Below are 27,257 nucleotides of genomic sequence, written 5' to 3'. Positions count from 1 at the left end.
GACCGTCCCAACGGTACAGATCCCTCCTGTTCCAATACTGATGCCAGCGCCCCACGAAATGGAACCCCTCTTTCCCGCACCACTCCTTTAGCCATGTGTTTACTTCCCTTATTCTCGCGCCCCGATGCCAATTTTCACGTGTCTTGGGTAGTAATCTGGAGATTATAACCCTTGAGGACCTGTTCTTTAATTTAGTTCCTAGTTCCTGATAATCCCCAAACAGGTCCTCTTTCCTAGTCTTACCTATGTTATTTGTCCCGACATGGACCACAGCAACTGGATCCTCCCCCTCCCTCTCCAATATCCTTTCAAGCCAGTCAGAGATGTCCCTCACCCTGGCACCGGGCAGGCAACATACCATGCGGGACTCTCAATCCTGCTTCCAAAGGAAGCTATAAATTCCCCTAATTATATAATCCTCTACAACTACCACTTGTCTTTTTGCTCCCCCCTCTTGAATGGCCTCCTGCGCCACGGTGCCGTGGTCAGCTGGCTCATCCTCCCTACAGCCCTGTTCCTCATCCACACAGGGAGCAAGTACCTCGTACCTGTTGGGCAAGGTCAAGAACTGAGGCTCCTCTGTTCCTGAACACAGGATCCCTCTACCTGCCTCACTTGCAGTCACACCCTGCTGACCCTGACCACTTACCGGACTTGAGGTACTTAATCTACCGGGTGTGACCGCCTCCTGATACAAAGTGTCCAGGTAACTCTCCCCCTCCCGGATGTGCCATAGCATCCGGAGCTTGGACTCCAGCTCATCAATTCTGAGCCGGAGTTCCTCCAGCAACCAACACTTGCTGCAGATGTGGTCACTGTGGCTCACAATGGGATCTGCCAGCTCTCTCATCATACAGCTACAGCACAGCACCTGCCCAGCCATCTCTACTTAGATAATTAATTTATTAATTAGCTTTGCAGTGTTTTTTTTTTCAAATTTGGTGCAAATTTCCTACCAACCAATCAGGTCACAGCTTTGCTGTGACATCACTTTTTCAGTTTTGGCTTCAGTTACTCTGTGACCCGAGAGCACCGCTCTGGTGCTCCTCCCTCCGAGTCTGCTCCCTTGAGACAAGGCCGTGAATCCCCGAGGTAAGCTAGATTTATACTCACCGCTCCAGTGCTCCTCCCTGGAGACAAGACCGCGAATCCCCGAGGTAAGCTAGATTTATACTCACCGCTCCGGTGCTCATCCCTTGAGACAAGGCCACGAATCCCCGAGGTAAGCTAGATTTATACTCACCGCTCCGGTGCTCCTCCCTGGAGACAAGACCGCGAATCCCCGAGGTAAGCTAGATTTATACTCACCGCTCCGGTGCTCCTCCCTGGAGACAAGGCCACGAATCCCCGAGGTAAGCTAGATTTATACTCACCGCTCCGGTGCTCCTCCCTGGAGACAAGACCGCGAATCCCCGAGGTAAGCTAGATTTATACTCACCGCTCCGGTGCTCATCCCTTGAGACAAGGCCACGAATCCCCGAGGTAAGCTAGATTTATACTCACCGCTCCAGTGCTCCTCCCTGGAGACAAGACCGCGAATCCCCGAGGTAAGCTAGATTTATACTCACCGCTCCGGTGCTCATCCCTTGAGACAAGGCCACGAATCCCCGAGGTAAGCTAGATTTATACTCACCGCTCCGGTGCTCCTCCCTGGAGACAAGACCGCGAATCCCCGAGGTAAGCTAGATTTATACTCACCGCTCCGGTGCTCCTCCCTGGAGACAAGGCCACGAATCCCCGAGGTAAGCTAGATTTATACTCACCGCTCCGGTGCTCCTCCCTGGAGACAAGACCGCGAATCCCCGAGGTAAGCTAGATTTATACTCACCGCTCCAGTGCTCATCCCTTGAGACAAGGCCACGAATCCCCGAGGTAAGCTAGATTTATACTCACCGCTCCGGTGCTCCTCCCTGGAGACAAGACCGCGAATCCCCGAGGTAAGCTAGATTTATACTCACCGCTCCGGTGCTCCTCCCTGGAGACAAGGCCACGAATCCCCGAGGTAAGCTAGATTTATACTCACCGCTCCGGTGCTCCTCCCTGGAGACAAGACCGCGAATCCCCGAGGTAAGCTAGATTTATACTCACCGCTCTGGTGCTCCTCCCTCCGAGTCTGCTTCCTGGAGACAAGGCCGCGAATCCCCGAGGTAAGCTAGGTTTATACTCACCGCTCCAGTGCTCCTCCCACCGAGTCTGCTCCCTGGATTACTCACCAATCAGCTGCTTTTTCTTTAAAATCCACTTTCAAAAGAGTGTCCCTCACAGGTCTGGTGCACTCCTGAAGGCACTGCCTCTTCCTCTCTTTTTTTTAAGGTTTGAGGAGGAGGGAGGGATGGAAACACTACAGCAATGTAATGTTTGGGGCTATTCCGTTCTTTGACAGTGGGTCCTCCTCGATTCTCTCCTGAGTCATGGTAGCTGCGATGACTTCTCACCAGCACCCTCTGTTGGTTGAACCGCCTCCTTACAGCGTCAAATGAGCAACAGGAATTTCATTCGGACCCGAGGGAGATATTCATACAATGTGCGGCACTTCAAGATCAGCAACAAAAGAAATGTAAACCCACAGTCACTCAGTAGTACAGAACTTAGATATTGCTGAAAAAAGACATATTGAAGTTGTTTTAACTGAGTTGCTCTCCGCAGATGCTGCCAGACCTGCTGAGTTTTTCCAGGTATTTTTATTTTTGTTTTGGATTTCCAGCATCTGCAGTTTTTTGCTTTTATTGAAGTTGTTCATGATGTCCTCATATGGACAAATGCAAGAATACAAAATTTCAAAGCAAACAATTTATACTGCATGAGGAAAGGGTGGTGACTGGTTGGCCAGCCAGCTCTGATTGGTTAAAGCTCTGCCATGGAGAATGCACCAGGGAACAATCATCCCCCATGCTTTTGTTTAATTTTGTCCAGAACCAGGGGACACAATCTACAATAAGGGGAAGCCACTTAGGACCAAGATGAGGAAAAATTTATTTTCTCAGAGGGTTGTGAATCTTTGGAATTCTTTAACCCAGAGGGCCATGGAAGCTCAGTCATTGAGTATGTTTAAGGTAGAAATTGATAGATTCCTGATTAACAATAATCAAAGCGATTATGCGAATAGTGTGGGTAAAAGGCATTGAAGTGCTCAATCAGCCATGATCTTATTGAATGGCAGAGCAGGGTCAACGAGCTAAATGTCCTCCTGTTCCTATGTTCCTAATTCAACAAAAGCCCCCAAGCCTGGACATGATCCTCCTGCCTGTAGAGGACAGGTCCCTGTGTATGAATATATGTAGCTTCCAGCAAGTGTAAGTGAGCCACATTACGAGCCCGGCTGATAATCTTTGAAATTCAGTGTTCTTGCGTCTGTCCTGATGAGTACAAGATAGAAAGTTTTGACAGGATGTCTGTTTTTTTTTTACAATACTCGAGTGTTAAGGAGGAAAGTGAGGTAGACAGAGGGAAAGGTATAGGGAGAGAATTTCAAAGCTTGGGAACGAGGGAACTGAAGTTCACTAATGGTGGGGCGATTAAAATAGGGAATGTACAAGGCCAGACTCAGAGTAGCACAGATATCACAGAGGATTTTGGGGTTGGAGGAATTTACAGAGATAGGGAAGGCTGAAGCCATAGAGGGAATTAAAAACAAGGGCGAGAAATTTAAAATCAAATTGCTGCTTGACCAGGAGCCAAGGCAGGTCAGGAAGCAGAGGGGTGTTAGGGGAACGGGGCTCACTGTGAGTGAAGACAAGGACAGCAAACGTTTGGATGACTTAAAGTTTATGGAGGGTAGAATATGGGAGACCGGCCAGGAGTGTGTTGGAATAGTCGAGTCTGGGGGTACCACTGGCAAGGATGAGGGTTTCAGCAACAGATGCACTGAGACAGGGTGACGTCAGGTGATATTACAGAGGTGGAAACAGGCTCACTTTAGCTACTCTCTTTCCTTTTATATTCCTGTGGAAGCTCTTTATATTTGTTTTTATATTTCTTGCCAATTTACTTTCACAATCAATTTTCTCCCTCTTCATTAGATTTTTAGCCATCATGAGGTTGAGTGTTGTTACAGAGGTGGAAACAGGTGATCTTAGTGATGGCACAGATATGAGGTCAGAAACTCATCTCGAGATCAAATATAACACCGAGTGTACAGACTGGTTTAATCTCAGCCTGTTCCCAGGGAGAGGGATGGAGTTGGTATCTGGGAAATGGAGATTGGAGCAGGGACTGAAAACAGTGTCTTCAGTCTTCTCAGTGTTTAATTGGAGTTAATTAGTCATCAGGAAGAGAAGCAGGAACCAGAATGGGCAATGAGACTGATCCCAGGTTAACTTAGTTAGAGAGGGAGAGAAGGAAGGAAGGAAACTCTGGGACATTGGGTGAAACCACCTTCATAATCGCTCATTAAATCTCCACACTGTGAGTTTTGGGCACAAGGTTAACGTCTGCTATTCTGTCTGGTCGGTCAAGGGGTTTCAGATTAATGTTTTGTCACGAGTAATCACTGAAGTGAATGATCAGACATGTTGTTATCTCCAGTTGTACAAGTGTGTTTAAAAGATACAGAAAGAATTATCCAGAACTCTTTGGATTTCAGCACAGGGAGGAGGGAGAGTGTGTGGGACGGGGATTTGCAGCTTTGGGGGAACAAGAGAGGAAAAAATGTTCCATAGAAACTAGAATTGTCTGTTCTGAATTGCTATCCTGTTCTTACAGTGATGACTTTTATTAACTCCTTTTACAGGGTATCGGAAGGGGAGGATTTACAGAGGGGGAACTCAAATGAAACATCACATCAAGATCTGACAGAGTCACTCGATTCATCAGGACCTGAGTATCATCGGAATTTGAATGTGGAAGGAGAAATGTTTGTCTGTTCTGTCTGAGGGAAAAGATTTCAAACATCAGTGTGACTGGAAAAGCACCGAGACGCACACACACCCAAGTGAGAGTGTTCCAGTGAACTGACTGTGAAAAGAGAACACATCACACCATTCACGGCGGGGGGGAACTGTACACGTGTTCTCTGGGTGGACAAGTTTCAACTTATCATCCAACCTGGAGAGACACAGGGATACCCGCACCATGGAGAAACCGTGGAAATGTGAGGAACATGGGAAAGGATTCAATTACCCATCCCAGATAGAAAAACATTGACGCAGTCACACTGGGGAGAGACCATTCTCCTGCTCCAAGTGTGGGAAGGGTTTCACTCAGTCATCCCACCTGCTGAGACACCAGCAAGTTCACACTGAGGAGAGAGCATTCACCTGCCCTAAATGTGGAAGGGGATTCACTACATCATCCGACCTGCTGGCACACCAGCGAATTCACACTAGGGAGAGACCATTTACGTGCTCCGAGTGTGGGAAGGGATTCACTCAGTTATCCCACCTGCGAACACACCAATGGGTTCACACTGGGGAGACACCGTTCCCCTGTCCTGTATGTGGGAAAGGATCCACTAGGTCCTCTGACCTGCTGAAGCACCAGCAGGTTCACATTGAGGAGAAACCGTTCAGCTGTACTTCCTGTGGAAAGAGATTCAGGTCTTTATCCAATCTCAATGTGCACCAGCAAGTTCACACTGGGGAGAGGCCATTCACCTGCTCTGAGTGTGGGAAGGGATTCACTCAGTCAGCTCACCTACTCACACACCAGCGAGTTCACTCTGTGGAGAGTCCTTTCACCTGCTTTGTATGTGAGAAAGGATTCACTGGGTCCTCTGACCTCCTGAAACACCAGCGAATTCACACTGAGGAGAGGCCGTTCAACTGCACTTCCTGTGGAAAGAGTTTCAGGTCTTCCTTCCACCTCACTGTACACCAGCGCATTCACACTGAGGAGAGGCCATTCAGCTGTACTTTCTGTGTAAAGAGATTCAGGTCGTCTTCCAGCCTCAAAGTGCACCAGCGAGTTCATACTGGAGAAAGACCATTCACTTGCTCTGAATGTGGGATGGGATTCATTCAGTCAGTTGGTCTACTGAGACACCAGCGAGTTCACACTAAAGAGAGGCCATTCACTTGCTCCAAGTGTGGGAAGAAATTCACTCAGTCATCCAACCTGCTGACACACCAGCAAATTCACACTGAGGAGAGGCCGTTCAGCTGTACTTCCTGTGGAAAAAGATTCAGATCTTCATTCAGCCTCAATGTACACCAGCGAGTTCACACCAGAGAAAAGCCATTCACCTGCTCCGAGTGTGGGAAGGGATTCGCTCAGTCACCACACCTGCAGAGATACCAACGAGTTCACAAGTGACTGCAGGAGTTGGATTCTGTTGTTATTGCTGCTGTTAATCACATCCAGGACTGAACCATGTTCATTCTGACAGTTGGGGTTTGTTTCTGCTGATGTTAATAATCCCTGTAACTGGGCTGGAGTTTAATATTCTGGATCTATAGCTGATTGTGTGACTTGTGTCCCTTTAAGAACCGCTATCTCTGATCTTTCCCCATAATTCAGGAACTCTCATCAGAAACTAGTTTACAACAAGATTCAGAACTTTTACTTCAATCCTAAATTGATCTTTGGTACAAACTCTACAATTCAGTGTCTGAGAGGTTCCACTCATTAACATCTCCAGTTAGAAAGTGCTGATTAATCCTTGCTGACAATTCTTAATGACTTGTACATTACTCACAGTGACACCTCCATTATCCACCAGGAAGAAGGGGAATGGGAATTGGTGGAGAATCGAGAGTTCCCAAATGTTATCCCTCCCGCCTGATACAGAAATCCCCTCGACACGGGAATGGAGACAAGTTCAATCCAAGTAATGGACTGTAAGAAATCACTGTCTAATAACTTTATAACATTTTCAGAAGTATATGGAATATTGAGGAAGTAACTTTACTTTCTCTCTCATGAAGAAAGCTTCCATAGCAGCTTGCTGGCTGACAAACACAGGACAGGCCTGTTATCTCTGCCAAGGACATGTCTCTAGCACGGGCCCTGAAACAAGACATTTCTAACCCTGATACAATTGGATCTCATGACCCATATGTAAACCAACTGTCTGCGGAAAGGTTAAAACAGGCTCTCGCGAGCACAGAGATATTGCCGTGATCCACACTGGCTTCAACCCAACACCCACGCTCTGGCTCACACCAGTTAACCGTTCAGAGGAGACTGTCACCACCAGCTACAGAGACCAGCACTCACTCTGTGTCATCCGTCCGTTTGTCCTCCAGGACCGGTAAACCCTTCTCACCTGTCAGACATCATATTTAAATTGTTGCTTCTCACTAAACTACTTTCAAATCGCTTCTGAGCTCGACCCTGTTTTTGGGTAATCTGTGACTCCCGAACCTAAATCTTACCAGCCATAATGAAGAGGGCAGTTCTGGTCATCATATTATAGAAAAAGATATTGAGTCACTGGATCAGGCCTAGAACAGGTTTAAAATGATGGTACCAGAAATGTGAAGGTAAACATATCAGGAAAGGATTGACATGCTTGGTCTCTCTTCTCTTGAGAAAATAAGGCTGAGGTTAGTCGAGGTTTTTAAGATGATGAGAGGTTTTGTTCGAGTGGATACAGAGAGAACATTTCCTCTTGTGGGGAAGAGCATAACCATCAAAATAAGACAGTCAACAAGAAATCCAATAGGAAATTCAGAAGAAACTTCTTCACCCAAAGAGTGTTGAGAAAGTGGAACTCACTACCACTGGGAGTGGTGAAAGTTTTTTTAATTCATTCGTGAGGTGTGGGCTTCAGTGGCTGGGCCAGCAGTTATTGCCCATCCCTAGTTGCTCTCGAGAAGTTGGTGGTGAGCTGCCTTCTTGAACCATTGCAGTCCATGTGGTGTAGGTACACCCACAGGGTAAAGTGAATCGTATAGCTTTTGTTTAGTTGGAAAAGGCGCAATGCATGGATGTGTTTTGTTTTTTTGCAAAGCACAGGGCCCTGTGTGTGAATATATGTAGCTTCTAGCATGTGTAAGTGAGCCACACAGTGAGTCTGACTGATAATCTTAAATTGGTTGTTTGTATAACTCTTGGCACAATCAGGATTGTTTAGTAAGTGTTGTCCAATGATGGAATCACATCCAATATTATTTAAGGGGAAACTGGACAAGCACAAGAGTGAGAAGGGAATAGATGGTTATGTTGATAGAATGAGATGAGGAAAGACTGCCTAACCAGCATAAATAGTTTCTATTTGCTCTCTGTTCCCCAAAATGTGCCCAATTCTCCTGTTAGTGTCACTATTAATCACATCCAGATAGAGCACATTCTGCCTCTTGGTGATTGCTAGGTAACCGCAGCACCATTGAACTTATAAAAAATTCATTTATGGGCTGTGGGATTTTCTGGCGGGGCCATCCCTAGTTGCCCTTGAGAATGTGGCTGTGACTTGGATGAAGGATTGGTGGCTAGATTTGCTGATGACACAAAGATAGGTAGGAAAGTAAATTGTGAAGATGACATTAAGGAGGCTGCAAAGTGACATAGATAGGTTAAATAAGTGGGCAAAGGTCTGGCAGATGGAGTATAATGTGGGCAAATGTGAAATTGTTCATTTTGGCAGGAAGAATAAAGAAGCTTATCTAACTGGTGGGAGATTGCAGAGCTCTGAGATTCAGTGGGATCTGGGTGTCCTTGTGTATGAATCACAAAAGGTTAGTTTGCAGGTACAGCAGGTAATTAGGAAGGTTAATGGAATGTTATTGTTTATTGTGAAGGGAATTGATTACTAAAGTAGGGAGGTTATGCTTCAGTTATACAGGGCACTGGTAAGACCACATCTGGAGTACTGTGTAAATACTGGTCACCTTATTTAAAGAAAGATGTCAATGCCTTAGAAGTTTTTCCAGCAATTTTTGTTTGTGTTTCAGATTTCCAGCATCTGCAGTATTTTGCTTTTAAACTTTCAGACAGTGTATTCCAGATGATAACAACTGACTGTGGAATGAAATGTTTTCTCATGGTGACCTGTCTGCTGTGAAGCTCCTGTTTGAGTTTCTAACTTAATTACAACTTCTCTTTCCCATGAGGAGAGACTGGAGAAACTGGGGATCTTTTCATCAGAACTAAGCAGGATGAAAGGATATGTGAGCAAGGAGTTCAACACTGGGTCAAGGACATGGTCCAGAATATTACAGACACTTCTTGTCCTTCAGGATCTGTGTCTAGGAAGAAGCTGATATGTTTATCTCATCGTCATCGAGGTGAGCAACTATTGTCAGAATCAAACACTTTCCAGGAAAATACGGCATGGATTAGATACAGAGTAAACCCATCAGCCTGCCCCCCGGAGACAGATACTGGGGGACAGGGAGTGTCCCGGACAATGACATTTCTAACGCAGTCAGGTAGAAATTGATCCTGTTTCTCTCCCCATGAATCCTGAGCTCCACACGGCTCGAATCCTCCTCCTGTTTCCCTCCCTGTAACAGCACTGAGCTAAAGCCAGCCCATAATGAGCAGGGCTCAGGGAGAATGGTTACTAGGCACTGCAGTGATGTCATAAAGCAGCATCATTCAGCCCAGCTGGTCCTCTCCCTGTCCTTTAAAGGTGGAGAACTGGGACATCCTGTCTCCAAACACATCCCACCCTGTTCACACTGAGAATCCCAGGGTGGGGAACTGGGGCATCCTGTCTCCAAACACATCCCACCCTGTTCACACTGAGAATCCCAGGGTGGAAAACTGGGACATCCTGTCTCCAAACACATCCCACCCTGTTCACACTGAGAATCCCAGGGTGGGGAACTGGGACATCCTGTCTCCAAACACATCCCACCCTGTTCACACTGACAATCCTAGAACTTGGGAGGTGACAGCACGTTCGAACAGTGTAGGGAGGAGAGGGAAGTTGGAGATGGGGCAGTAATTTGCAAGAATGGTGGGATCAAAGGTTTGTTGTTGAGGAGGCGGTGATGATGGCAGATCTGAGGCAAAGAACAGCACCTGAAGAGAGAGAACTGGTAACCATGTCTTCAAACATGGGGAAGTTGGGTGATCAGCAGTTTAGTGGGAATAGGGTCGATGGAGCAGGAGGTGGGTCTCATGGACAAGATGAGCATTGGGAAGACATATGGGGAGATGGAAGAGAAACTGGAGAAAGATGTAGGTCCAGGGCTCAGAAAAGGGGGATCTTTAGAGACAGTTTGTCCCAGCGGGCTAGTGGAAGGGAGGGAAGCAGCAGAGGCAGCTGATTGGATTGTCTCAATCTTAATGACAAAGAAGCTCCATGAGCTCCTCACACTTGTTTTTGGAGGTGAGGATGGAGGAAACAGGGGAGAAGGAGAGCCCTTCAAATGGAACTAACAGAGATGTTCAACAGATTCAACACACACTGTATATAACAAAAAGCTGATTTATTTAACATCATCCAGAATATTAGGAGTCGATGAACATCAGCAGAAACAGACCCCGAAGAACATGGTTCAGTCTGGATGTGATTAACAACAAAATCCAATCACTACAGCTGTGGCTCAGTTCATAGCACCCTCGCCTTTGAATCAGAGAGTTGTGGGTTCATGTCCCACTCCCGGAAACCAAGAACTGTGATTGTACTTGCAAAGAGTTACAATCTGTGACTGTTGATAACTCGAAAGAGTTACTTGTGAACTCGCTGGTGTCTCAGCAGGTGGGATGAGGTAGTGAATCGCTTCCCACAATTAGAGCAGGTGAACGGCCTCTCCCCAGTGTGAATCCATTGGTGAATGGTGAGCTCAAATGATGTCTTGAATCCAGTCCCACAGTGAGAGCACCTGAACGGTCTCTCGTCAGTGTGAACATGTTGATGGGACATCAGGTTCCCGGAAGTTTTATAGCACTTCCCGCAGTCTGGGCATTTAAAAGGTCTCCCGTCAGTGTGAACTCGCTGGTGTGTCAGCAGTTAAGATGATTGAGTGAATCCCTTCCCACACTTGGAGCAGGCGAACGGTTTCTCGTCAGTGTGAAGATTCCAAGAACTTTTATAGCACTTCCCACAGTCTGGGCATTTAAAAGGTCTCTCCCCAGTGTGAAGTCGTTGGTGTGTCTGCAGGTGGGATGACTGAATGAATCCCATCCCACACTCAGAGCAGGTGTACGGCCTCTCCCCAGTGTGAATTCGCTGGTGCACAGTGAGCTGAGATGATGTTTTGAACCCAGTTCCACAGTGAGGGCACCTGAACAGTCTCTCGTCAGTGCGAACACGTTGATGGCACATTCGTTCTCTGGAACTTTTATAGCACTTCCCACAACCTGGGCATTTGAAAAGTCTCTCCTCAGTGTGAACTTGCTGGTGTGTCAGCAGATGGGATGACTGAGTGTACCTCTTCCCACACTGGGAGCAGGTGAACGGCCTCTCCCTAGTGTGACTGTGCTGGTGTATAGTGAGATCAGATGATGTCTTGAACCCAGTCTCACAGTGAGAGCACCTGAACGGTCTCTCGTCAGTGTGAACACGTTGATGGAACATCAGGTTCCTGGAACTTTTATAGCACTTCCCACAGTCTGGGCATTTAAAAGGCCTCTCATCAGTGTGAACTCGCTGGTGTTTCCACAGGTGGGATGACTGAGTGAATCCTTTACCACATGTGGAGCAGGTGAATGGTCTCTCCCCAGTGTGACTGCGCTGATGCTTTTCCAGGTCAGATGGGTATTTGAATCCCTTCCCACAGTCCCCACATTTCCATGGTTTCTCTCCGTTGTCAGTGCATTTATGTCCCATCAGTTCAGATGATCGGCTAAAGCCTCGTCCACACACAGAACATGTGTATGGTTTCTCCCCACTGTGAATGGTGTTTTTTCCTTCCATGTTCAAAATCCAATCATATTCAGGTTACGATAAATTGGGTGACTCCGTCAGATCCTGATGTGATGTTTAGTTTGCGTTTCCCGACTGCAAATCCTCCCCTTCTAACACTCTGTGAAATTGATATAAAACAGAAAAAAGGAGTGAGAGAGAACCCACAAAAACACAAAGGCAGGTTGTGAAATTGAGCTGAATGAATCTGGGAATTTGTGGGGCCGGCACTAGGAAAAAGTGACCATGAAAACTGCTGGATTGTCATAAAAACCCAACTGGTTCACTAATGTCCTTCAGGGAAGGGAACCTGCCACCCAGTCTGGGCCTACACAAGACTCTGGTGTCAAAAATAAAACAAGTGTTAGGGGCAGCAGGAGACCACATGGCCCTTCGAGCCTGCTCCGTCATTCAATACGATTATGGTTTTTCTTGGGCTTCAACTCCACTTTCCCACCCACTCCCCATATCCCTCGACTCTCTGAGAGACCAAAAATCTCCCCATCTCAGCCTGAAATATATTCAATGATGGAGCATCCACAACCCGCTGGGCTGGAGAATTCTATGTGACAGAAGGAGAAAAGGAGAGAGAGAGAAAGTCAGAGAGGGGAGTGGGAGAGGCAGGGGGTGAGGAGAGGTCTTTTCATAGACCTACAAATAAACCAGAACTTTGACAGAATCTGCCAAACCTTCAACCTCTACCCCTGAGAAGGACCAGGGTAGCAGGTGTATGTTAACACCATCACCTCCAAGTTCCCCTCCAAGTCACACACCCTCCTGACTTGTCTGACATCCAGTACTGGATGAACAGAAATTTCCTCCATTTAAATATTGGGAAGATTGAAGCCATTGTCTTCAGTCCCCACTACAAATTCCACTCCCTAGCAACCGACTCCAAACCTCTCCCTGACAACTGTCTGAGACTGAACCAGACTGTTCACAACCATGGAGAAATATTTCACCCCAAGATGAGCTTCCAACCACATATCCACATCATCACCAAGACCGCCTATTTCCACCTCAGTAACATCGCCCGACTCCACCCCTTATTTTCAAATTTCTGCATGGCTGCTCCCTATTGCTGGAATCTCCTCCAGCATCACAACCCTCGGAGATATCTGCGCTCATCTAATTTGGCCCACTGAGCATTCCTGATTTCTATTGTTCCACATTCGTGCCCATTCTGTCACTTTCCAAGGCTCCAAGCTCTGGAATTCACTCCCTAAACCTCTCCCATTCTCTACCTCATTTTCATCCTTTAATTTACTCTGTAAAACCCACTTCTTTGACCAAACGCTTGATCACCTGCCCTAATATCTCCTCATGTGGCTCAGTGTCAAACCTTGCTTTGTAACATTTCTGTGAAATGCCTTGGAACATTGTCTTACATTAAAAGTGCTTTATAAATACAAATTGTTGTTGTTGATTTGGACAAATACCACTGTTCCTTCATCATCGCTGGGTGAATAACCTGTAACTCCTTACCTAACAGCATTGTGGGAGCACCTTCACCACACGGACTGCAGCGGTTCAAGAAGGTCAAACATCATCTTCTCCACAGGCAACTGGGGATTGGCAATATTTGCTGGTATCTGTGGAGAGGGAAACAAAGTAAACATTTCAGGGTTTGCAGAATGATTTAAAGGGAGTAAAAATGCTGCAGAATTTGATGATCTATATAAGCTCAGAAGTGAAATTGAAATGGACTATAGTGCAGGAAAATCAATTCCTGACTGTGAAAGATACTGTGGGAAGATAAAGCTGGGAACCAGCAGCACATGGTCAGGGGATGGGCAGCAGTGGAAACCTCATTGAGACACAGTCAGCAGAAGTAACAATAAAATACTAACATAACTCAAATAGATCCATTATTAGAGACAGAGGAAGGTGGACAATGGCAGAGAGGTGATCAGGGAGGGCAGAGGTGAAACAAATCAATGGAAGGACATGGAATTAGATCCACAGTAAAGGAGCCACACCAGCCCCAGAGACTTGGAACCTCTCACAGAAAACAGCACAGCAGTAAAAGCTCTAAATTTTAGATGGATGGTGAAAAATACTCACCTCTGAAACAATATCACCATTTCCAAATTTAAACTCTCCTGCTGGAGCCTGCAGCTGAAAAGATATCAGAAGCGCTGGAGTGAGAGAAAAATCTCCCAGTTGAGGAAATACCCGGGGAGTGGGGTGATGTCACCGTGTAATTGTCGATGTGTGATGATGTCACCGTGTAATTGTCGATGTGTGATGATGTCACAGACACAGAACATCTGGGTCTGTGCAAACCAGTGATCCCCACACATTATGAAGGATGTGAGGGTCCTTGAGAGGGGGCAGAGGAGATTTATCAGAATGGGTCAAGGGATGAGGGATTTTAATTGTAAGATTAAATTCAAGAAACTGGGGTTGTTCTCCTTGGAGTAAAGAGATTGAGGGGAGATTTGATAGAGGTGTACAGGATTATGAAAGGTAGTTAAATAAAAGCTGTTCCCATTAGCTGATTATGAAAGGATTAAGGGACAGAGATTTAAGATTTTAGGTACGATCCACAATGTGAGGAAGAGATTTTTTACCCAGTAACTGAAAATGACCTCAATGCTTACATTCAAAGGCTGGTGCTATTCAGGTCCTGGTGAATCAAGAGACTTTCAGATATTCACGTGATGTTTGGTTTCAATTTCTCATCTCCCTCAAGTATCCCTTGAGTTCCCCGTCTTCTAACATCCTGTAAATGGAATTCAAAAAATCCATCAAGGTCAATCCAGGATTGAAATTCAGAAAGAACAAACGTTTCTCTTGGGTTGAGTTTGCTGTGTGTAAATCCTCCCCTTCTAACCCCCTGTAAAAGGAGTTTCCAAAATACATCCCTGTCAGTCCGGGATAGAAATTCACAATATTCTCTCCTCCTGCTACTTAGACCAGGATGATCGCGCATGCGCCCTGATGCACATTGCCCCCTATAAAGATGGCGGCCGTTACCCAGGGCCTGGCAAAGGGCCTGATTTTTTTCGGCCTGTTCTCTGCAAACACAAGATCGGTACCTTGTTATTTGGGGTCTGAGGCCTGAACTATGTCTTTATGAAGCCTCCCTGCCCACTCCGCTGGCTCCATTCCTCCTCACACATCCACTAATTCTGTTAGTTTCCTCCAGTCGACATTCTCTCACCCACTCTGAGCAGCTTCAGCCACAGACCAGCACTGCGCATGCTCATGGATCCGAACACAATGCGCATGCCCCACCACACAAAGCACTGCGCATGCGTATGGCGCTGTTGTTGTGAAGATAGGGCACATTCTGCCCCGCAGCGAATGCTGGGTTGCCCCTCCGCCATTGAAAGAGCACGTTGTAATACAGAAACCTCTGTCCTGTAATCAGAATACGATGGGTGCCATAGGGGCAAGACATGAAGTTGTTGAATCAATGATACAGCGGCCAAATTGCTCTGGGGTCCACCGCAATTCTCACCTGGATGCAGAACAAACCCCGACAGTTAGATCTGAACTCAGTGTAGTCTCAGCAGATGGGGTGAGCTAGTAACATTTCCCCAGATACATGGAACATTTAAACCGTGTCTTGCCAGCATCTCTGCTCTGATTGTGGATCAAATTTTTTGAACTTTTAAAGTTGGAGTGTTAACATGTGGGCAAACTGAATAAAGCCCTTTGCACACGTGAAGTATCTGAATGGTCTCCCACCAGCAAGACTGTGTTGCTGTGTCAGTAAATGGGATGAGAGTGAATCCCTTTCCAATTTTAACTGTGAACAATCTGTTTACAGTGTGAGTTTACCTACACATTTTCAGCTCAGTCATGCATCTCGAAATCGACTGGTAATTGGTTCCATATTCTTAGCACTACATAAGAAAAAGGAGGAGGAGTAGGCCATTCGGCCCCTCAAGCCTACTCCGCCATTTAATAAGATCATGGCTGACCAGATAGTCACCTGAAATCTGTATCCCACCTATCACCGATAACCTATCACCCCCTTGCTTCCCAAGGATATATCGACTTCTGCCTTAAAAATATTCAAAGACTTTGCTTCTACAGCCTTTTCAGGAACAGAGTTCCAAAGTTTCACGACCGTCTGAAAGAAAAAAAATCGCCTCATCTCCATTTTAAATGGGTGACCCCTTGTTTTTAAACAACGATTCTGAGTTCTAGATTATTTCACAAGAAGTAACATCCTCTCCAAATCCGCCCTGTCAAGTACCCCGAGGATCTTATATGTTTCACTGATCAGGTAAAGTAAAGCAAAAAATACTGCAGATGCTGGTTATCTGAAATAAAAACAGAAAATGCTGGAATTCTCAGCAGATCTGGGAGTGACTCTGGAGAGAGAGACATGGTTTTCATTTCAGGTCTGTAACCTTTCATCAGAACTGCACTGCATCTGAAATGTTCATAATGCCTCTCAATCCAAAGATGTAGTAAGGGAACTCAAGAAGGAAATGAAAATCCACTTTGAGGAATGGAATCCAATGCGAATGAAGGGTGAACTGCCCGACTGACCAGAGACAGTCAAGGCACCTTTCCCTTCGTTAAGACACTGGAACAGTGACTCTAATGTTATCAGTGAAATTAGCTGATTTGAGACATTGAAAGGATTCACGTTACTGCACATCAGGAATTCAAACCTAATATCGGCTTTGGGACAATCCGAATACTTGGTAACAGGCAAGACAATGAAAAGCTCGAAGGGAGATGGCACCGGTTGTAGGAGAGCTGGTTCCCGGTGACATGGATGTGTCTGCAGTGGGTGGCATCAGACTGTTTCCATGTATCTGGAATGAATGTCCCACCCTTTATTTCTTAAGAGTAAAACTGATAGAGCGCGATAGCTATCTGGGTAGCGGCAATCTGAAGATTAGACTTACTGACACCCTGGTTTGGATACCTTGTCAGTTAGGTTTGTGTAAGTGTCTGTGACGCAATTGGTCAGCGTGTTTGCCTGTTAACTGAAAGGTTGGTGATTCAAAACCACCCAGAGGGTGAAGATTTTTTACTGTTTTTCCCCTTCATCGCCAATCATTGTCACACAGTTCCGGGTTGTCATTGGGTACTTGGGCTGCAAGATATCCCCAAACGGTGGCAGATCTTTTGTTGTCCAGTGAGGTCCCAGAAAAACAGCTTCTTTTTAAAATTACGTTTTCTGTCAAATACAATGAAAAAGATTTGGACCCACTCTGTACATTCATCTAACCCATCAGAAATCCATGAAATTATTGGAATCAAACGAGCCCCTCAATTATTCTCTCTTCCTCAACTCCGCAGTGAGTGAGACAGGGAAAAGCAGCAATATTCCGGCCCCGCACTCTCCAATCACCCGCTGCCAGCAGAAAGCGGCGACTGCAGCTTCAATCAGCGGGTTACTGCCCATCCCTGGGACACAAGATACTCCAAACCGGACCAAACCTCCCAATATACCGAACACAGGCTCAGGAAAACGCAGGTAGATTATATCCCGGTCACTAAATCTCCGAGCAGCATTTACAGAATTCCTGAGTGAGTGAGTTACAAATAAAAGTCACATCAACTTTCTAAACTTTTCACTGTATAATTCCTCCATTTTATTGAAAAGCTGACCGTTGTGAATCTGAAAATGAGCACCATGGGATCTGTGTCACCGAGTGACTTGTTTTCCATTGTTTGCCCATCAGGTTTGCAATTCAAATTGTGTTGGATAATGAAGCGATTCTGATTTCAAAATGAGGACACGAAGCAGCTAAATATTAAATCCAGGAGAAAATCCCGAGGAAAATCGATTACAGTGTTTGGAATGAGGTGCAGCTAAGAAGTGGAAGATGTGAATGATGTTATTGATGATTGAGAGGAATGCATTACAACTTTGGGGCATTTGTAGGCCGATTACATTCCACACTTTAAAATTCCGGTCAAGCTGAGCTATCAGGTAGAAAGCAACAGGTTTAACCATGTATGTTGGGATGCAAAACAGTTTTTCCTGTTCCTCGCTGGCTTTGTCGGCAGAGCATGAGAATGTTAATCTCTGGGTCATGGGTTTGAGCCCCACGCTGGTGCTGAAATACTTTGAAAATCTGAATAAAAGTCGCACTGTCTGGAAACATTAACCCTCGCTCCAGCTTCTGAGTTTTCTCAGCATATCCTACTTTTGTTTCAGATTTCCATCATTCACAGTAATTTGCTTTTCTCTTTTTAATTTGAAATCTTGCTGCTTAAATGAAACACCAACTGATCACTGCGGCTCCTGTGAAACTTACATGGCAGACATTCATCACTGAAAGCAACTGACACACGTCAAATCCAAAGTACTTTCATGTCGCATCTCTTTCTGCTTCTGTCTCGCCCCCAGCTCCCTCTGCCCGTCCAGCTCCCAGGTCAATTAGCTGCTTCATGCAGACACAGTGAATTCGTGGGAATGGGTAAAAGTCGTGGGTAAAGGGACACCTGGATCTCATCTTCCTGATTCTCCCAGATACTGATTACAGGAATGTGCACAGTGCCGATTATCCACAGTCACTCCCCTCCCAGTTGTTCAGCTTTTTAATTGATTTTCACACTGGGTTTCAAGAAAGCAGAGCTGTGATAAGCTTATATTGTTCAGCAGATGTACTGCAAGAAGATACATGACAGGCTGATGATAACAGTGCTCTTTGGACGTGGTGAGCTCCAGTGAAGGATTGGCACCATTAATGTGTCGCTCAATTAGTCTCGTGACAAATCTCATGCTGGAAATGACAAGAAAATTCGCTGAATTTGTTCCGTGTTTTGGTTTTAAAAGAGCCGAATACAAGGTAAGAAAGTATATCTCACTCGAGTGGGTTATAAAATGGCAGAATGACCCGTGTTTTTGCTATAAAATTATAGAAAGTTACAGCACAGAAAGAGGCCATTCGGCCGGGTGTGCTGGTTTCAAAGAGCAGTAGTGATTGTTTGATCCATCAGGAGTGATATTTGTGCCGGTGCAAACAGTAGGCAGCGAAATTCGTTCTTCTCCCACCCATATTTTGCCTCACTCCAACATTTCTATAGTCAGTGCTTTGCAACTTTTCCTCTTCCTTCATTCCCGAACTTCACTTGAACCAAGTGTGATGTTTTCCAGCTCTGAGGCGAAACTTAAACTCTCACGTCTCTGGTGGAGCTTTTAAACGTTTCCAATCAATGAAAAATCAACACTCATTCCAACAAATTCAATAACTCGACGTTCCCTGACCAGGAATTGAACCCAGGCCACGGCGGTGAGAGCGCCGAATCCTGACCACTAGACCACCAGGGGAGCTGCTCCAACACTTTTTGATTTGGCTTATCTGCGCTGCATTTGCCTATTGTTTTTCAGTTCAGATCTCCTTCACCACAAAACTGCCTGTTTAGGTTCAAGATAAACGACTTCTTCAGCTAATGAAAACAATGGTTTCTGTGATCTGGAACATGAAATTGACAGTGAGGTGAAATAGCCCCACAAGCTGCTCATGTATAACTTTCAATTTCCAAAACCCTCCACCCTATACGCTGTTGGTCCAATGGAATCGCCGATTCCCAGTCACTGGACATCAGGGAAACTACCAACAAGGCTTCACATTTGGATTATGGAGGCAACTTATGACATTTTCTTTTTCATTCCCGATCTCTTTCACCAGAGACAACTTTCTCCGACCAATTGGTCTGTTTGGGTTGAACACAAGTGACTTTTCCCCAATGAGAAGAACCATTGCTGATGGCTGGAACATGAAATCGGTACTTTTCTCATTTAAGACAGTTCTTAAAGCCTCCCCCTTTGACCGAGCTTTTAGACATCTGACCGAATATGTGTCTCAGTGTCACACTGTGATATATAATGCTCCTGGGGAATGTCTTATGACGTTTCATTCGGTAAAAGGCGCTGTTGTTGTAGGCTATATATAGAAAGTTTCAGTTTTTTATCTTTTTACTTTTAAAATCTTGCTGCTTGAAATAAAAAAAAGCAACTAATTACTGCGGCTCCTGTGAAACTTACAAGACTGTCATTCATCACTGAAAGCAACTGACACACATCTAATTCAAAACACTTTCACATCGCATCTCTTTCTGCTTCTGTCCCTGTTTGGCCTCCAGCTTCCTCTATCCGTCCAGCCCCCAGGTTAATTAGGTGCTTGATGCAGACACAGCCAGTTCGTGGGAATGGGTAAAATTCGTTGGTAAAGAGACACCTGGATCTCATCTTCCTGGTTCTCCCAGATACTGATTACAGGAATGTGCCTAGTGCCGATTATCCACAGTCACTCTCCCCTCCCAGTTGTTCAGCTTTGTAATTGATTTTCACACTGGGTTTCAATGTGAAGAAAGCTGAGCTGTGATAAGCTTTATATTGTTCAGCAGATGTACTGCAAGAAGATACATGACAGGCTGATGGTAACAGTGCTCTTTGGACGCGGTGAGCTCCAGTGAAGGATTGGCACCATTAATGTGTCGCTCAATTAGTCTCGTGACAAATCTCGTGCTGGAAATGACAAGAAAACTCGCTGAATTTGTTCCTTGTTTAGGTTTCAAAAAAGCCGAATACAAGGTAAGAAAGTACATCTCGCTCGAGTGGGTTATAAAATGTTAGAATGACCCGTGTTGTTGCTATAAAATTATAGAAAGTTACAGCACAGAAAGAGGCCATTCGGCCTTGCGTGCTGCTTTCAAAGAGCAGTAGTGATTGTTTCATCCATCAGGAGTGATTATTTGTGCCAGCGCAAACAGTAGGCAACAAAATTCGTACTTCTCCCACCCATATTTTGCTTCACACCAACATTTCTACTGCCAGTGCTTTGCAACTTTTCCTCTTCCTTCATTCCCTCACTTCACTTGAACCAAGTGTGATGTTTTCCAGCTCTGAGGCGAAACTTAACCTCTCACTTCTCTGATTCTGGTGGAGCTTTTAAACGTTTCCAATCAATGAAAAATCAACACTCGTTCCCACAAATTCAATAACTCAACATTCCCTAACTGGGAATTGAACCCGAGCCGCGGCAGTGAAAGCGCCGAATCCTGATCACCAGACCACCAAGGAAACTCTTTCAAGTTACCAACAGTCACAGATTGCAACTTCTTTCGAGTACAATCACAGTTCTTGGTTTTCTGGGAGTGGGACATGAACCCACAACCCTTTGATTCAAAGGCGAGGGTGCTATGAACTGAGCCACAGCTGACACCTCCAGATCACCATGGAAGCTGCACCAGCAGTTTTAGATTTGGCTTATCTGCGCTGCTTTTGCCTATAGTTTTTCAGTTCAGATCTCTTTCACCACAAAGCTGCCTGTTTAGGTTCAAGATAAACGATTTCTTCAGCCAATGAAAACAACGGTTTCTGTGATCTGGAACATGAAATTAACATTGAGGTGACCAAGTTTTTAGACATCTGACCGAATATGTGTCTCGGTGTCACACTTTGATATATAATGCTCCTGGGGAACGTCTTATGACGTTTCATTAGGTAAAAGGCGCTTTATAAATATAAGCTGTTGTTGTTGTAGGATATATATAGAAAGGTTCAGTCTTTTATGTTTTTAGTTTTAAAATCTTGCTGCTTGAAAGAAAAAAAACACCGACTAATCACTGCGGCTCCTCTGAAACTTACAAGACTGTCATTGATCACTGAAAGCAACTGACACACATCAAATTTAAAACACTTTCATGTCGCATCTCATTCTGCTTCTGTCCCTGCCTCGCCTCCAGCTCCCTCTACCCGTCCAAACCCTAGGTTAATTAGCTGCAGAGACAGTCAGTTCGTGGGAATGGGTAAAACTCGTGGGTAAAGAGACACCTGGATCTCATTTTCCTGGTTCTCCCAGATACTGATTACAGGAATATGCACAGTGCCGATTATCCACAGTCTCTCTCCTCCCAGTTGTTCAGCTTTGAAACTGATTTTCACACTGGGTTTCAATGTGAAGAAAGCTGAGCTGTGATCGGCTTATATTGTTCAGCAGATGTACTGCAAGAAGTTACATAACAGGCTGATGGGAGCAGTGCTCTTTGGACGCGGTGAGCTCCAGTGAAGGATTGGCACCATTAACGTGTCGCTCAATTAGTCTCAAATCTCGTGCTGGAACTGACAAGAAAACTCGCTGAATTTGCTCCGTGTTTCGGTTTCAAAAGAGCCGAATACAAGGTAGGAAAGCGCATCTCGCTCGAGTGGGTTATAAAATGGCAGAATGACCCGTGCTGTTGGGAAATATAAAATTATAGAAAGTTACAGCGCAGAAAGAGGCCATTCGGCCGGGCGTGCTGGTTTCAAAGAGCAGTAGTGATTGGTTGATCCTTCAAGAATGATATTTGTGTCAGTGCAAACAGTAGGCAGCAAATTTCGTACTTCTCCCACCCATATTTTGCCTCACACCAACATTTCTATAGTCAGTGCTTTGCACCCAGCCCTTCTCCTCTCCTCTTCCTTCATTCCCTTACCCCACTTGAACTAAGTGTGCTGTTTTCCAGCTCTGAGGCAAAACTTAAAACCACACTCCCCTGATTCTGGTGGAGTTTTAAACGTTTCCAATCAATGAATAACCAACACTCGTTCCAACAAATTGACATTCCCTGACCGGGAATCAAATGCGGGCCGCAGCGCTAAGAGCACCACATCCTAACCATGAGACCACCAGGGAAGCTGCACCAATAATTTTCGATTTGGCTTATCTACGCTGCTTTTGCCTATTGTTTTTCAGTTCAGATCTCTTTCACCACAAAACTGCCTGTTTAGGTTCAAGATAAACGACTTTGTCAGCCAATGAAAACAACGGTTGCTGTGAGCTTTCTAAGCTTATGTGATCCTTCTCAGTCTTTCATTCCCAATTTGGTGGGAAGAATGAGGAGAGACAGGATAAATTTCGGGGTTCTGGGGAAAAGGCCAGGTAATGGCCATGACAAGACGGGCAGAAAAACTGCTTTCTCTGCTGTAACCTTTATGATTTCATACAACTAATAATGGTATAGGAGCAATCTCTGTAGTCGTGGCCGAGTGGTTAAGGTGATGGATTAGAAATCCATTGGGGTTACCCCGCGCAGGTTCGAAACCTGCTGACTACGTTTCCTGTTATTTCTGACTTTGACTGCACGCAGACAGAACTAATTATCGTTTGAATCGAGGAAAAGAGATCCAAACACATCCGTGATTTCTTATGTCCATTCATTGTCAGCCTTCTGCAAATCTCCAGTCGGAAATGAAAAAAAAAGCCAATTTGGTGACATGATTTCATCCTGGCATTTGCCTCTCCTTAAGCCCATGTCACTCTCGGTGTATATCTCTGTTTGTTCTTGTGTGTGGGTCAATGTGGTTTAGTTCCCCGAGGAGGTGAACACATTTTTACGAGCACAAACTGTATTCACATTCGTGGTGCAACTTCACATTACAATGTTACAGTGAAAAATATCAGAATGAAAGAGACAACAGGAGTCTGTCTTTTTCTATGTATGGAGTACAACAACAACTTATATTTATAAAGCTCCGTTTACCTCATGAAACGTCACAAGGCGTTCCCCAGGAGCATTGTATAACATAGTATGACGTTGAGCCTCATATTCGGTCAGATGACTAAAAGCTCTGTCAAAGGGGGAGGCTTTAAGAACTGTCTTAAAGGAGGAAAGTATCGATTTCATGTTCCAGCTAACAGCAATGGCTCTTCTCATTGGCTGAAGACGTCACTTGTGTTCAAACGACATAGACCATTTGGTCAAAGAAACTTGTCCCTGGAAAAAGGGATCTGGAAAGGGAAAATGCCACAAGCAGCCTGAATGTGTCAAACTGCTGTGTTAGTGGTTAGAATGCAGTAATTTTATCAGTACAGCCTGCGTTCGATTCCTGGTTAGGGATTTGAAACTTATTCCTCCTGGGCGAGCTGATCAAATCAATGTGATTGATTTGCTGGTTGTAAATAACACTGTAAAGCTCTGCTAGAAATGATGGAGTAAGAGTGTAAGTTTCACATCAGAGCTGGAAATGTCACAAGGGCAAAACTCGGGAATAAACCCAGAGTCGGAGTGAGGGAGTGAAAATAAAAGAGAAGGACTGTGGTAGGTTACAAAGCACTGACTATAGAGCTGGTGGTGCGAGGCATAATGTTATTCCTGTATTATCCATGTCACATGCATCTCTAATTTCCTGATTTATCCCATGCCCAACATTACCACTACAGTTTGGTGGCCTATAAACAACTCCCACCAATATTTGCTGCCTCTTGTTGTTTCTTAGCTCCACCCAAACTAATTCCACATCTTGATCCTTCAATCTGAGATCCTCTCTCACTAATGTACCGATCTCGTTCCTTATTAACAGCGCGACCCCACCTCGTTTTCCTTTTTGCCCATTCTTCCTAAATGACGAAAATCTTTGAATATTCAGATCAACCAATCACACTGCTCTTTGGAAGCAGCATACAGGGCCGAATGGCCTCTTTCGTTGCTGTAACTTTCTGTCATTTTATGTTTCCTAACACCACGGTTAAAATGAACTTTCTTATCTTCCATGTGATGCTTCGAATACAAGACAATAGGCAAATCTAGCGAGTTTACTTATCATTTCCAGCACAGAATTTGGAACCGGACTCGTTGAATGACAATTAAATGGTCTCAATCGTTAGATGCAGCTCACCGAGTCCAAACAGGCACCGTGAGCATCAGCCTGTTATGTACATTCTTGCTGTACATCTTCTGAGCTATAAGCTGGTCACAGCTCCACTTTCTGCACATTGAAAGACAGTGTGAAAATATTCACAATTTCAAATCTTAACAAGGTGCATATTTGTGATTTTCTGTGTGTGTCAATGTGGTTCAGTTTGTCATTTTAACCACCCAATCATTATCCATGTTAGTTTTCCGGCTTCATATCAGCAAAAAAAAGCAGTTAACAGGACATTTCTCTCTTTATTTTGAGTGGAGACTGTTCAGCAACTAAACTTCTGGATGTTACAAAGCGGAGGATGATTGAAGTTTTCAGATGATCTTATTAAGTAACTGAGAATGCTGGAGGGGCCGAATGGCCAATTCCTGAACATTATTTTTTATATTGTAATTCAGTGTCAATGTTGGTGAAGACAATGTTTGTGTCTAATCTGAATGTGGTAGTGAGGCCGAGTGTGCTTAGCCTCTGGTTCAGGTTCCGATCTCTCTGGTGATTTGGGCTTTACTCCCACCGCTGTCAAACTTTCTGGTGCTTTGTTATAAGAGACGCTTCCAAAAGATTCTCTGTGCGGTGAAGGAGCAGCTGAGCTGTGCAGTGTTGTATTTCAGTTGGAAGAATGAAGAGAGACAGTGTAAATCCCAGGGTGACTGGGAAAAGGTGGGGCAATGGCACGGACTGGAAGACCTTCTTTCACTGGAACTCCCTGTATTCATTCTATTTTTTTAAACAATCAACATGCAGCCTTTACCCAGTTGTCCTGGCCGAGTGGTTGAGGCGTTTTTCCACGTGGTTCCAATCCTGCCAATTCCCCTTCTTCTAATTCCTGAGTGACACAAACTGTCTGCAGAATAAATTATCGGTCAAATGAAAAAGAATACTACCCAAACACCCCCGTGTTTCTGACTTCAGTTCATCTGCAAATATTCACTACATTTGCAGTCTGAAATGGAACAATAATTGGCCAAGTTGGTGACATCCTTGCTTTCTGGGTGTTTGTCTCTCCTTCGGCCTCTGTCAGTCTCGTTCTTTGTGTCGGTGTGTGTTCCTCTGTGTGTGTCAATGCGGTTCAGTTCCCCGAGCGGATGGACAAATATTCACCAACACAACCTTGATTAACATTGGTTGTGCAACTTCATATTAAAAATTCAAAGAGAAAAGTAACAGGATGAACGATGCAAGTGGAGTTTGCAATGTTTGGAAGGAGGTGCAGCAAAGAAGTGGAAGATGTGAATGATGTTATTGATGATTGAGAGGAATGCATTACAACCTTGTGGATTTTGTAGGTCGATTACCTTCCACAGTTTGAAATTCAGAACAAGCTGAGGCTCCAGGAGGAAACAACATTGATCCCCCTGAATTTTCACATAGGAAATAACGCGCGTGCATGCCCGGCTAGGTTGTGACAGAGACAGGGCGGGCAGAAGGTCCTCTTTGTCTGCTGTAACCATTCTATAACTTCATATAAATAATACAGGCCTATTGCCAACATCTGTAGTCGTGGCCGAGTGGTTAAGGCGATGGATTCGAAATCCATTTGGGTTACCCTGCGCAGGTTCAAATCCTGCCGACTACGTTTTCCATTATTTCTGATTTTAACCCTTGTAAATGGGATCGACATTTCCACAACATCTGCGGTAGCAAAGATTGACCAGTGGGTGGCAGTGGTACCGTGATTGCTCACATCACATGAAGCAGAAGCGGTCTCAGTTATTACTGCATTTGGCACTGTCTCTGTTCATATTAACTTAGATGCCGTTTCTGTTCCTATTACACTAGGACATGTCTCCAATCATGTTAGAGAAGGTAATCTCTCAGTTGTTTCTGTAATTGGTTCAATTTCAGTTGTTAATGTACTGGACTATGGCCATAGTACTGTTGGCACTATTTCAGTCATGACTGCACTGAAGCAGGTCTCGACCAAAGTTACAATAAGCCATGCCCCAGTTGACACTGCATTAGAGCTTGTCTCTGGTTATAGACAACTAGAACATGTTTTTATTTGCATTTCACAAGACTCTGTCTCAGCTATTACTCCAGTAGAACCTGCCACGTGTCTATCAAACTGGACCCTGTCTCAGGTAATGCTGCACCAATACATGCCTCCATTCATATCATACAATTCCCTGTTTCTGTTGTTATTGTACAATACCATTACTCTCTTATTGCTGTACTGGTGCATGTCTCTGTTTTTATTGATCTCGTACCTTTGCCGGTATTTAATTCGCCAGACACTGCGTCAGTTGATATTAAAAAGAGCCCTGAATTATGTGAAGCTGCACTAGAGCGTGTATCAGTTTTCTTAAACTGGATCCGGTCAGTGTTATTGCTACACCAGGCTGGTTCGTATTACACAAGATCCTGTCTCAATTATTACTGCACTCGGCACTGTCTCACTTATGTTTCACTAGGTCGCGGCGCTGCTTATAACACACTCAATCATGTCTGCACTTATATTCCTCTAGACAGTATTTCAGAACAATTTACACTAGACTCTGTATCAGCCTGTATTGCACTCGAGCTTGTTCTCTTTTTAATTAAAATGGATCCTGTCTTTGCAGAGACTTTGTCTTTGTACCTCTGTCTCTGCTTCTATCCCACTCTCCCTTTCCCTGTTTTTACTCCACGAGATCATGTCTATCTCTCTTACACTGGTGGCACTCTCCGATATTACAGCCTTAGACTCTCTCTGGGAAGCAATTACCCTGTGCCCTGTGCCTGTAATAACTGCCCTATTTCACTTGATGTTGATCCAGGCCCTGTATCGGTAACTATTGCACTAGACCCATCTCCGCTATTACAGCAGTAGACCTTGTCTATGTTAATATAGCACTCGTCCCTGCCCCTGTTATTCGTGCACTAAGTCACGTCTTTGCTTAAGTAACATTAGATGGCCTCTCTAGTAATGCCTCTGCT

General features: G+C 44.9%; 1 protein-coding gene and 3 non-coding genes across 4 annotated transcripts in view; 3 read left to right on the top strand and 1 right to left on the bottom strand.

Annotated features, from left to right (window-relative positions):
• The first annotated feature begins 5,070 nt into the window (after positions 1-5,070).
• Positions 5,071-27,257, top strand: part of LOC144698038 (uncharacterized) — a 56,996-nt gene continuing 34,809 nt past the window's right edge. Inside the window, 1 exon segment of the mRNA XM_078569975.1 lies at positions 5,071-6,221. Coding sequence (XP_078426101.1) covers positions 5,071-6,221 — 1,151 coding nt within the window.
• On the bottom strand, positions 18,912-18,984 carry trnae-cuc (transfer RNA glutamic acid (anticodon CUC)). Its single transcript has one exon. It is a non-coding gene; the product is annotated as a tRNA-Glu (tRNA).
• trnas-aga (transfer RNA serine (anticodon AGA)) lies at positions 22,672-22,753 on the top strand. The gene has a single exon. It is a non-coding gene; the product is annotated as a tRNA-Ser (tRNA).
• Positions 25,836-25,917, top strand: trnas-cga (transfer RNA serine (anticodon CGA)). The gene has a single exon. It is a non-coding gene; the product is annotated as a tRNA-Ser (tRNA).

This window comes from Cetorhinus maximus, chromosome 23, assembly GCF_964194155.1.
Source record: "Cetorhinus maximus chromosome 23, sCetMax3.hap1.1, whole genome shotgun sequence".
Lineage (NCBI taxonomy): Eukaryota > Metazoa > Chordata > Chondrichthyes > Lamniformes > Cetorhinidae > Cetorhinus > Cetorhinus maximus.
Note: the sequence above shows the minus strand (reverse complement) of the source record. Positions and strands in the feature narration are given on the sequence as shown.